This window comes from Phalacrocorax aristotelis, chromosome 2 (genome assembly GCF_949628215.1).
Source record: "Phalacrocorax aristotelis chromosome 2, bGulAri2.1, whole genome shotgun sequence".
NCBI lineage: Eukaryota > Metazoa > Chordata > Aves > Suliformes > Phalacrocoracidae > Phalacrocorax > Phalacrocorax aristotelis.
In genome coordinates this window covers 48,181,429-48,193,494 of record NC_134277.1, presented here as the reverse complement: position 1 = coordinate 48,193,494, position 12,066 = coordinate 48,181,429, and the positions used below count along the sequence as shown (strand labels likewise).

Genomic DNA, 12,066 nt, shown 5'->3' with positions numbered 1-12,066 from the left:
ATTGACCTGATGTGATGGAATGGCTCAGGACAATATAGCTTACTAACATTCTTAAACATTTACCAAGAGTGTGTTTATGACAGCAATGTAATAAGTGATAGGACTTTTCCCAGCAAACAGGTATTCTCCTTGGTTGCCGACCTCTGGTAAGTTTTAGAGTGACTGAACTATCACGAAAGTCAGAGTATTACTGGCAAAACCACTGCCCATAAAGCGTCTGACTTCAAGGTACAAGAAGTAATGAAAGCCTCAATTCAATATGAAAACAGTTATGTTAGCACAGCAGCAAGTTCCTGTTGGTACTTTAAGAAGAAAGCCTGTCAGAGTTACATACATTAATACAGTATCAGCTGGTTTATATTCTCCCTGGACACACCCAAAGCAGAAACAGGATACTTTTACCTTCCAGTTAGTGTCAGGGTTGTCCCTCTGAAGTTTAAAGTGCCTTTAAAAAGAAAGTAAGTTTTAACAAGCAGTAAAAGAAGCAGTCGTCTTCCCTCCTTGACACCTCAGTCTCCCTCTGTCACTGTGAAGTAGTTCCAGTTTCTAACCCCCATTTTCTCCTCATTGTAGCCCCCTCCCATCTTCTAGCAGCGAGCAAATACCTGGATTGTGCAAAAAACCACACTTGCATCTCTGAGTTACAGGTAAAATACACAGTGAACAAGTCTTTTCAGTAAAGTCTGGCTTGCAAGGATTCTACTTTTCACAGGGAGGGCCCTGTCCAACAATTCTGTAGCAACTCTGGTTTACTGCCACTAAGAGTGCCTCAGTCAAGGAAACAATTAGCCAGTAGGCCTCCACATACTCAAGCATCATTTCTCGAACTGTTGTCGATACTCTCTCCCTGGAGTTATCATTCCAAATTAACTCAGGATTTTCATGAGTTCCCTCAAAGATATGAACAGCAGCTTCAGGGTTGTCCCTCATGGCATCCATGAAGACTCCAGGTAAAAATTTCATTAGCGTAATTCTAACCTAGAAAGGATGAACAGAATTGATATTTAGTATACCATAAACCAAACTGACAGAAAAAGAAAGAACTCCAGGAAGCCTCATTATTTGTAGTTCTATGGCACCAACTGCTAGAACACAATATCACCAAATAAAATAGTGCTATCATTTTAAGTAGCAATTGACAATGATAGCTCTGAAATCTAGGTATCTAACGTTAAGGTCATTGCAAACGGAAACAAAGCTGCTTATAGTAGTTACAATAAATACAACTCCTTCTAGAAGTCTGCTCACAGATTAAGAGTTAACCATTTTGGAAAAGCCAGATTGCTCTTCACATGAACGTTTCAGTCACAGAAGAGGTGTTTTTTTGTTCCATCATTACAGAGAGGTTGGTAATATCAAGCTAAGAGTTCCAATAAGAGCTGTTAAGATTCTTACCTTTGGACCCACCAGCTTATCTGCAGTCATTTTGGCAAAGAGCTCTGCTGTTTGGGCTCGGACCTGTGGATGAGTTGAGTTGCAAAACATATCTAGTAAGTAGATTAAAGCACCTGCACAAAGAGACAGAAAAACACTCAATTTTTTTTCTGGTCACAAGTAGCATGAGTGCACCAATTCCACACCAATTGTTCTGAAGGGAAGAATAAGATTTAGCCACTGTATTTACTTTAAGTCCAGTGTTGCAGAAATGTTTGCTTCCAATGTAGTACTGTACCTTTTGCCATGGCCTCTTTAATTATTTTTGTGCTAGATGTCAAAGCATACAAAGTTTCAAGGACGAGCTGCCGACCTGTCAATACAAAACACATTAAGAATTTGTGCCATATAAACTAATCAAAGATGAACTAAATTGATCTTAACAGAAAGCTGAATCAAAACGGCAATAAAACTTATGGGAAGAGCTAGTTAGAGGTACATATGCAATTGCAAGCTTAGGGATTTCTGGCTAAATTCAGTTAGTTAAGGCATGACAAATCAATCACATGTTCTAGTACAGCATAGCTGATTTACTAGATGTTTCCTACCTAAATTCCCTAAAAGAATTAGTCAGTGAAATACTACACAACTCAAAAGTTTCAGCTGACACATTTAAGACAAACAGGTTACACAGAACATTTTTTTTAATCATCCCCACTGAAATGCTGTCTTAACCTAAAACTCAGTAGTAAGCTCAGCCAGCTGCATTCTAATTAATTTCTGAGTTGGAAACTCTGTGCCTTGCAAGGCTAGGCATTATGTGGTACATACTTGAAGGTAAGGAATGCAGGAGTGCCAGTAAGTTCGCAAGAACCATTGCCTCAGCAATGTTGTTAACACATTCTTGGTTACTTGTTACTATGTTCACTACCTGTAAAAGATCAGAAGCAACACTTGATTATATTGCAGCTGTTAAGACATGGTCCAGAAAATGCAATGTATGATGAAGTCAGTCACCTCACTGGCCATAATAGCTAATATTTACAATGTTCATTCCTGCCAAATTGTCTTGTCACCTCAGGGAAGAAAGGAGCAAAGGCACAGGCAAGAAGCTATCACTCGTTCCTCACAGGAGGAACTGGCACCTTGGAACCCCAGTCTTGCTACTTTTTAGGTGCTGCTTTAACAGTTACACAATCAGGTTTGTTTATGCTGATTACGTACAGCATCTAGACAGAAGGGTTTGGGGGTCTTTTTGGTTGGTTCGTTGGTTTGGGTTTTTTTTACCTCCAGAGCCAACTGCTGCACCTGGCCAGCTCCATGAACACGCAGAAGGGAGAATATCAACTTAAAGTGACCTATGCATTCACACTCAGAACCTGCAAAAGACCAAATAAGTTATTCTCTTCATGTTAACCAAAGCATCCACTGAAGGCCATCCCAAGCCCCCACTTCACTATACAGAAGTCTGTTAAAGGCTACGTGTCTGTACGTAGTTACAACAGCTCCTATAGAGCAGCACCTGCTACAGAATTAGAAAATTATGAAGTCCCGACTATTAATCTAGCTTCCACAAAGTCCCAGGTTAATGTTTCAAAAGGAGAGGATACTTTCTCCCACTAAGGCAAGTAACTGAGCTAGTTCTTGGCCTATCTAGTTACAAGACAACTAAGCAAGTTCAGTTATTGTATTTATCATTGGTTATCAGTACTTCTTGTCTGCAAATACACGTGCCCTTTCTGATTCTCCCAGCTCAGAGTAGGGTTGCTATCTGCAGCAGCAACAGCTGCCTTCAGGGTAATAATTCCCAAATGCAGATAATCCAGTCTGAGAACAACCTAACCACCTATTATTAGAAGCCATGATAACACCACGAGTTGCTTTTAGAACTAACATATAACAGAGTAGGAAAACATTATAATCGTGTGTCTCAGGCTTTTTCAGTCTGTACATTGATACCTGCTCATAAGTCTTTGCTACCCACTCTCAAGAGCATCTTCTCCTCCTGCTTTAGAGTAAGGCCCTGACACATTTTTAGATGTTTATTAGTATGCAGGACTCAGCTCAAGAGAGTTCTTTTTTGCTCATCTGATGCAAGGAAGTTTAAAGGTCAGCTAAAGTTCTTTGAACAATTACAGAAAGTTTCATCCAAGAGGTTTAAGTCTTCCTGGCAACAGCAGGCTAGAATTAGAGTTAAAATCCAATGTTTCAGAGAAGAAAATAGAAAAGGCTTGGATTTCACAAAAAACTTTAATACATCTACTGATAATGTTCTCGAAGGGGCAGGGGGAAGCAGGCCTGTGTGGCTTATCAACAGTGCTGAAGTCTGTTAGTCAGCAAAACAACCTTCCTTCCCACTGGAAGATAAGGACTGCAGCAGTCTGCATTTTTTAAGGTTGTCTACAGGAAAGCTTACCAGGGAGTTAATTTTTAATCCTACCTGGGTTGTGTTTTATCACATTTCTCAGAGCCTCCAGGGCCATTTCAACTCTCCGTAAACGATCTCCGTGTTGATTGGACTCTACTTTCCCAGTCTGTGTTATTGCCATTAGCGTATGAAGGTATTGTGCTTGTGAGCCTATGTAATCCAAAAGGCTTGCAGCAAATGCTTTAGGAAGCTTTAAATTAGAGACGAGAACATTTTTAGTTGTATGATGCAATGGTATTCACACCAGAAGAAAGTGTATCCAAATAACTTTTCCTACATTTGACACGTACCTTTCTTCCAGACAGGAAACACTTTTCTACTTAGATCACTCTAACATCTGAAGCATATTAACCCTATTTATCTCTAAACAAACCCTTAGAAAGCTGCCACTACTGCAACAGCATTCTTAAGATGTATTATTGTCCATACGTATAGGTGGACAGCAAAGCCACTAGGCAGAATCACTACCTCCTGGAATTACTGAATAAACCTGAGCGCCTGCAGTGCAAGCTTGTAAAGAAATGGCATTAAGCCATCTGAAGCAGCATGTCTTATAACAAACTCATTGTTCTTTTTAATTTATTCTACTCTGAAGAGATATCCCATAACATGCTGATCATGTTGAAGGAAATTTCCATAAGATTTTGTATTTTCTCCATTCTGTTTGCACTGACAGACAGAGAGGAAAAAGCAACATTCCAAATACTGGTTTCAACAGGAAAGTTTTAGCTACATCTCACCTCCAGTTGGAAGGTAGGGACCTCATTGTAGACTCTAACAAAAATCTCTCCCACAATAAGTTCCTTTGCATGGTCACTGAAGACAAAGTCAGATCCATAGCTCTTGTCACAGTCACCCTTTACGCAGAGATAAGCAGCACAAGCTCAGACAGAAAATAACCTTGTAGAAAGTATAAAGCTATAACCCAATTATGAAATAGACAATACTTAAACAGAAAACTTAACGCTTTAGCAAAAATCAGAAGCTCAGGCTAAAACATTACAAGAAATAAACAAGCAAACTCTTAGGTTTTTTTGTTTAAAGACTACTGAATGAAGAAAGTGACTTAGGAGTAGAAAATAACAGATACTTGTATTAACTATACCACTGTATTACAAGCAGCTGTACCAAAACACAAACTAGTTAAAAAAATAGTAATGGGATTTCAAGTAAAGAGTATCTTACTCTCTTAATCATGCTTTCTTGTTGAGATTCCAAAAACTCAAGTAATTCAGCTCTTGTCCCATTGTTCCAGATCAAGTAGGGGTTCTCTGTATTGCTGTTAAGCATCTTCAGAGTCTAAGAAATAAGGAATTTACATGGTGTAACACGTTTACAACTTAGTTCTGGATTATTATGCACAGTAATCAGTGTGTTTAATGATATAAGTTAATTCAATCTCATTAGTGACCAGACTGACTTCATAAGCAGGTTTAAAGTGTCAAGTTTTCCACATACTGGAAAAACAGTATGCGTGAGTTATTTGGTACAGTACAATCTATATTTTAACTTTTCTTCATTCTGCTTTGAGCCACACTTACTTCAGATTCTCCTATTTTTTTTAACAGTGAACAGCAACTATCTGCAGCATCACTTTGCAGAGGACTTCCTTGGCACCATTAAAGAGAGTAGTTTAGCCTTTTCTCTCCATTATCATTATATCCTTAAGCCTTCAACAATTACCTCAACTACTTTGCTCCCATAATTGTTTTGCAAATATTATTCTATAGGGTACTGTTCCCATCCATAGTGTTTGAGGCTGAAGCAGTTTCTGTTCCTTGCAGTTAACTCCAACTGCAAAGAAAAATTGCACTGCTGTTCTCTGTATCAGGTTGGTCTAAGAAAGTTCAGTGTTTTAGAAGCGGCCAGGTACTCCTTCCATAAATCACTAGAGAAAGTTTTGGCCAACAGATGCTTACCTCAGTAGGGCTGACCACAGCGAGCTTCCTTGCAATATAGGGTGTCAACATTCCAGCCAAGCTTTTCCTGATTGTTGGGTTTTCAGGTGTAGCTTGTTCTCCAGAGAGATACCCTCCAAGGCGGCTCAAGGCCAGGAGACTGAGCTTAGCAAGGCTATTTGCTACCTCCTGAAAAATAACAGAGACAGTTCTAAAAGCTAGAGCTTGTTGAAGAAATATTAGACTAGGTAGAAAGAGTTGTCCAACACTTCTGCACCAGAATGAACAGAACTGGTATACCCTATTTATCTGTATCACTAATTATGCATGATGTCTCATAAAACACTAGGTGCTGCAGAACTGCACAATACAATCACTGTGTTGTGGGCTTAATAAATGCAGTTAGACATGAACACTGATAAGTAGGAGAAACCGGGGCATCAAGATGAACTGAATGCTACAGAAGCTATTTAGCATAACAGCTTCTGACCAGACAATGGTTCCTGCTAGACCAATCAAATATCAGCATAATGAGCCTTTTATGACAGCGACACAAGAGTTAATAACTACAATAGACTGGTCAAAGCTCATCTCATGAAGTACCTAGGGAAGAAATGCCATACTAAGAGGGTCACCATTTAAAGGAAATGTAAGTGTGAAGCCACTTACGCAGCCATGGGGCAAAAGGACAATACAGTCCTAAAGCAGACATTATAGATAACTTCATAGTATCACTAGACAACCCCTTCAGTTGAGCCTCAAGAGAAAAGGACTTTTCCTTCTGACAGCACAAATCTACTTTTTTACTGGTCACTGTAGATAGAAATCTTTTGCATTGAGTCTGTTAGAAACTACAGGTTTTGACAGCTTTAACATTTGAACTCAAAACATGAGCTACTCTAAAAAACTCAATGAACAAAAAACCCCACAAAACCCAAACAGTATTTACACTACTACACAGAAATCTCGTTCCAAAACTGCTCTGTTAACGTTACTGTTCATGTAATTCAATGATTCTAACAAGTATTTTAATATACTTATTTTGATAATAAGAGATGGCAAGCAACAACTGTTGGTTTCTGAAAGCATGCGCCTTGTTAACATTACCTGGTGATTTGAATCTTCACTTTTCTGAATGCCACTCTCTTCCAGCGTATAGTCATAGTTGAAGAGGTAACCCAGTAAGTACCAGAGAACTCCAGCTTGGAACAAGTGCGTTTGTAGCCAGTAATCCAACGCAAAGGAGCTAACACACTCCACTCCCAGAGAAGCTACTCGTGGTATGTTCTGAAGGAAGAAAAAAAGTTTGCCTTAGTACTTACGACCGAAGAAAGCTGACTGGCTTCCTTACCAAAGACTTAAAGCCAAGAACTTGCTAATTCTAGAGTACTATCTAAGCATCACAGAGATGAAAACTGAAGTAGACAGAACAACATCTGCAATTGAAGTGGCTGGTTGCCAAGAAACATGGCTAATTAGGCAGCATCCTTCAAAGGAAGATTATTTGAACAGTTTATATGAATAGAAAGGAGCATTGATCAATTGGTGGAAAAGCAAATTCAAGAAGGTGGTAGAAATTCCAGGTGAGCTTTTTATGGCAATACATGTGTTTTGCAGATACTTAAGAACAGAAACACCCACTGTCAATTAGTATAATCTGGTTTTATAGTCTCTTCTTTCCTATAGTCTTTTTCTATATTTTTCTGTTTTCATATGCCCATATGAAAAGTTCAAGACAAGCTTTCCTTTCTTAATTCAGATAAAATTCAGCATCTATACAACATAGGTTAAGTTCTAAAGAGTTAAAAGGCACCAGAACTTCTTGAATACTGTTCCCAGAGTTTATGCTGATTTAAGAGTTTATCTACTTACATGAGATCTAGCTCAAGTACTTTTATATGCTGACTTAGTACAGTAAACCGATTGGCTAGGCAAAAGTAGCTGAATCTTTATAGTGATTGCATTTTAAATCCAACTATATGGATTCAAATACAAGCGTTTAGAACAAGGCAGAGGAGTTTTGTATCCCATAATAATTAGCTGCAACCTTACAGAAGGGTTTGATCAGTCTCTGCAATTGTCTTATCTCCCTTAAAAACGTAACATTCCCCTAAACATTTAACAGTTAAATACCCATTTAGGCAAAGGAAGGGAGCTCTTACCTTGCCATAATACAGTAGTCTACAGAGGTCCTTAATGATGTTAGGCATTTCTGTAATCTTCTCTCTGCACTCCTCAAACTGAGCAGCTACACTGTAACACTTACTAATATATCCACATACCTACAAGAAGCATTATTTTATGGTTGCAAGTGGAGGAGAAACACATAATTACAATCCTATTTCTTAAATATATATAACATTATATCAATATTTTATATTATACACTTGTATATTTATTATCATATTATATATATGATCTTCTGAGAAGCTGATACAATCAGTTAAAGTTGCTGCAACTTACCTGTACAGACATATCATCTGGTTTACTAGAACGAGTCAAGACTGCTACACAACGATTAAATGCTTCTTGCAATACCTGTGAGGATTAGATGATGCATAAGTTCAGTCACAACAGAAATTGATAGAGGCTAGCAGAAATTAAAAGTGGTTTTATCAGCTAATGTTTTATGGGGCTAAAGGGAAACATTTGACAAAATCTGCTGCTTGCTCAAAGGGTTTGCAGGAGCAAAATTCCTTGCAAGTGCTGGTACTAGCATTTGGTGCTTTAGAGTTGATAGATAAAAGTGAATAAGTCACTTGAGCTATTTTTTCACATACAGAATGCAGAAGCTCTCAACAGAGTTTTGTAAAGTAGAGAAACATCGTATGTAGTTTGCTTATCCACAGTTCAAACTGACAAGCCTAGGTCCAGAAAGGGGTGTACTCTGCAACATGCTTCTACTGCATCCAGAAAGAGACAGTAAGAATGGACAAGTGTCTCAACATGACCAAAAGTGATTCTCAACTGCATCCCATATCCTATGCATTGAGTATCTAGGATTTTTAGCTGTAGAAAAGTTAGGCTAAAAAAATTCGTTTCAGTAAGTTTCTTCCCATTTACCTCAATTCCACTTTCCCTTCTCAGCTCTTCTGCATTTAATGCTGAACAATTGACAGTATGGAAAGCAAGTTCTGTAGCAGCAGGCAACAGAGGAGATTCTTTGGAAAACAGAAGGTCATCTGATGTTTCAATGGTAATAGTCTTGATCAGCATAGGATAACCTGCATACTTATAAGGTTTCAACTCTGAAAGAGGAAAAAAAAAAAAATCAAAGTTCACATACATGCAGCATCTAAGCAAATTAAACCACCACATAATTATCAGTGGAAGATATATCAGATATACAAGGACTAGGAGTCAAAGAATATGGCACCATGACTGAGCAGTCCATACAATCTGACTCCTTGTCACATAAGACTGTTCATGCTAGAAGCTGACAGAGCTTCATAGAAAGAGCTCATTTAAGATTAAAAAGACTTATCTCCAGCTCAGCAAGGCCCCAGGCTCAGGGCCTTCCAAATGATGCTTGTCTGTCTCCAGACAAACACAAGTATAGCTTTGTCTTAGGCGAGGATTGTCTAAAATAACCCTATAAGAACCTTTTCCAGTTTGACACAGCAATCGTGTTTTAAATATAACAATTTTTTTCATCCCTTTCAGGTTCAGCAGTGCTAAAGAACAATTTCATCATGAAGTATGGAGCCGATCATGAGCCAAACTATGTAAGTCTACACTAACATCACAACTGACAGAACTATGATTGCATATGAGGTTCTTAGTTTACCATTAGAATGTAACACCTACGTAGCAAAACACTGTTGACTCTGCAACACTTGGACTTGCTGGCAGCTGCCAGCTAGGGACTGTAGTTAGAGCCCAGGGTTAGGGTACTCTAGCTATCCCTCTTCCCCAGCTGGGCTGTGAAAGAGGTAGTGTTGCAGTACACTCACCAGTGAACTCTAATCTTGCAGAAATTCTGACCAGTGTTACCTCATTTTCAATAGCCACATGAGTGTAATCTCATTTATATCCAGAATCTACCATCTGGGTGACTGAGTACTCATGAGGACTTTTCTGCACAGACAGAATTGTAAGTCTAAGCTAAATACGGAAGAAGATTCACACTGATTAGCACTGGTGCAGAGCATTTCAAAAAGTTAGTCATGCTTTTGGCTTAAGTCCTACAGCAGATGAATTTGTTTCATGGAGGAAAAACTGCTATTTTGAAGCCCTTTACCATAGCTACATAATGCTGTGGCAAGCCAGAAACCAGATCTGGTTGACAGCAAGCCAGAACACAGACTCAGGAACAGAGGAGATTAAAACTCGCAATGGTCACTGAAGAAGCGAAGATAAAACATCCTTCTGAGACACCATGCTTACCTTCCTTATGCCTGTTGAAGAGAATGCTTTGAGTTTTCAATATCAAAATTATGTTTTCTGGATCTGGCCCATCTATCACCTTGGCTGACTTTGTGCATAGAAATTCATATGCTTTATTAACTTTTTCAAACATATCCTGCAAATAAAGAGGAATAGTCTTAAAAGTTGCAGCATCAGTTTAGATGCAGGTAAAATACAGCATTCCAGGCTATTCACCACAACGCTAGTTTATTACCTTATTACACTTCAGAAAGTACTACGAATAACCTTAAGAACACTGGTTCACAGATCAGTTTTCTTTTATTTCCTAGACTCCACCACTGGCAAGAGACTAAAACTAAGTCAATTCCACTATGACAGAAGTACTAAGAACAATTTAAGTGATTGTAAGAATGGGCAGAGGATGCAGTCTGTCTTTGAAACGGAACAAATAGCTTATTTAGGTCCTATGTAACTCTTTAAACCAGATGCTTTGAGATGTGGGTCTGACCTGATTATGTCAGTTTACTATAGAAATCCTTATATTCCTTGATCGACATCAGTTAAATTACGCATCTGTAGTATTAATCCATATTCTAGTATTCACCTAGGGCATAGCTTTTAAAAGGGAGAAAGAAAATTTAAATGGCCATTTCAGAATTCTTAATAAACATAACAGCTGAATTTGTCCCCCCTTTACGAGCACCATAAATTTGTGTTGTACGTACTCTGCCTTCTGGATTCTTGTCTGGGTGGTATTTTTGTGCCAGCCTGAAATAAGCTTTCCTGATCTTGCTTTCATCATGCCTACGAGAAAACAAGACCCATTACACTGAGTAACATCAAAAACACAGAAATACAAGACCTGCATTCTGACAACAGTACTAACAGTAGCTGCAATTAAGTTAAAACTACAGAGGTCTCATATTTCAATTTGAAAATCCTGCTTCATCAGCTGACACTGAATGGGGCCACAGACTCCACTGAATATACTAACCAGAAGGTGCTCTAAGTCCCCAAATCTTCTAAATGAGGAGTCTAAATGAACTATAAGTGGTAAATATTAGTAGTTCATGATTTGTAGTAAGTGCACTGTTCTTGAAGGATAAATAAAGTACTATCAGTTCTCTTCTAGAAGCCTGAAGTTAGAAACCAGTGACAAGACATAAGATGAAAAATCCCAAGGATATTATCACCAAGAAAAAGGACAATATTTAGCAGGGGAAAAAAGGATTGTAAGTGAAACCAAGTTCCACTTTGAACATATTCAAGTGAACTTGAATATTCCATAGTCTTTGCTCCCTATGGTTGAGTCTAATATGCTTGTCCTGTAAAACAGCCTAGTGAATGCTTTGAAGCCGAGCTCAAACCATTTTTCCCCCAGTTTCAGTTTATCTGAACACTTTACAATTATTCTCCCAAATGCTGGAGTTGGATTTTCAAGCTTTGTTTCTTTTTAAATAAAGCAATATTTCACTGTGAAAGCAGTAGGTGCCAGACATAACTGAACTGGTACCACTATTTGCAAGTACTGACATACGAACCTTCAGTTTGTCCAGTGTACAGAGTTTATGTAAGTGTAGTTATACAACTTTAAATACTGAAAACAACTTACTGGCCTTGTCCCTTGGGAAGGTTAAGGACTTCATAAGCATCATCTATTGACATGGTAGGTGGCTTCTTTTCTACCTCCTTCTTCCAAGCTTCTAGTGTATCTTTCAACAGCTTAACCTAAATAATTACAATGTATTACTGTTTCATTCACGTTGACACCAGAGTACATCATCTTTCATTAAAAAAGTGCTGCTTTATTAATGAATTCTAATCACTCATCATCCTAAGTTCAAAGACCTAATCCTTTTACCTTTACTAATTATGGTTCCCCCTCCAGTCAGGAAAGTGATTAAGACTTTGCTTCACTGAAGTGCTATATTTTATTCAAGGTAAGAGCACCTTAAGATTAAAATGTCTATGTAAGAGTCACATTAGAAGAGGGAGAAT

The 12,066-nt window shown here is 38.3% G+C and overlaps 1 protein-coding gene across 3 annotated transcripts in view; it reads right to left on the bottom strand.

Moving 5' to 3' along the window:
* The window catches only part of DNAJC13 (DnaJ heat shock protein family (Hsp40) member C13), a 55,225-nt gene that overhangs the window by 7,987 nt on the left and 35,172 nt on the right, over window positions 1-12,066 (bottom strand). For all 3 annotated transcript variants that reach the window (XM_075083387.1, XM_075083388.1, XM_075083389.1), the window contains 17 exons: window positions 11,681-11,796; window positions 10,794-10,872; window positions 10,087-10,222; window positions 8,764-8,948; window positions 8,164-8,238; window positions 7,863-7,982; window positions 6,808-6,987; window positions 5,722-5,889; window positions 4,988-5,101; window positions 4,543-4,659; window positions 3,815-3,992; window positions 2,662-2,753; window positions 2,206-2,305; window positions 1,673-1,747; window positions 1,396-1,508; window positions 809-978; window positions 403-445 (listed from right to left, as the gene is read on the bottom strand). In XM_075083387.1, the coding sequence (XP_074939488.1) occupies window positions 403-445; window positions 809-978; window positions 1,396-1,508; window positions 1,673-1,747; window positions 2,206-2,305; window positions 2,662-2,753; window positions 3,815-3,992; window positions 4,543-4,659; window positions 4,988-5,101; window positions 5,722-5,889; window positions 6,808-6,987; window positions 7,863-7,982; window positions 8,164-8,238; window positions 8,764-8,948; window positions 10,087-10,222; window positions 10,794-10,872; window positions 11,681-11,796 (2,061 nt within the window). The remainder of the gene's footprint in view (window positions 1-402; window positions 446-808; window positions 979-1,395; window positions 1,509-1,672; window positions 1,748-2,205; window positions 2,306-2,661; window positions 2,754-3,814; window positions 3,993-4,542; window positions 4,660-4,987; window positions 5,102-5,721; window positions 5,890-6,807; window positions 6,988-7,862; window positions 7,983-8,163; window positions 8,239-8,763; window positions 8,949-10,086; window positions 10,223-10,793; window positions 10,873-11,680; window positions 11,797-12,066) is intronic.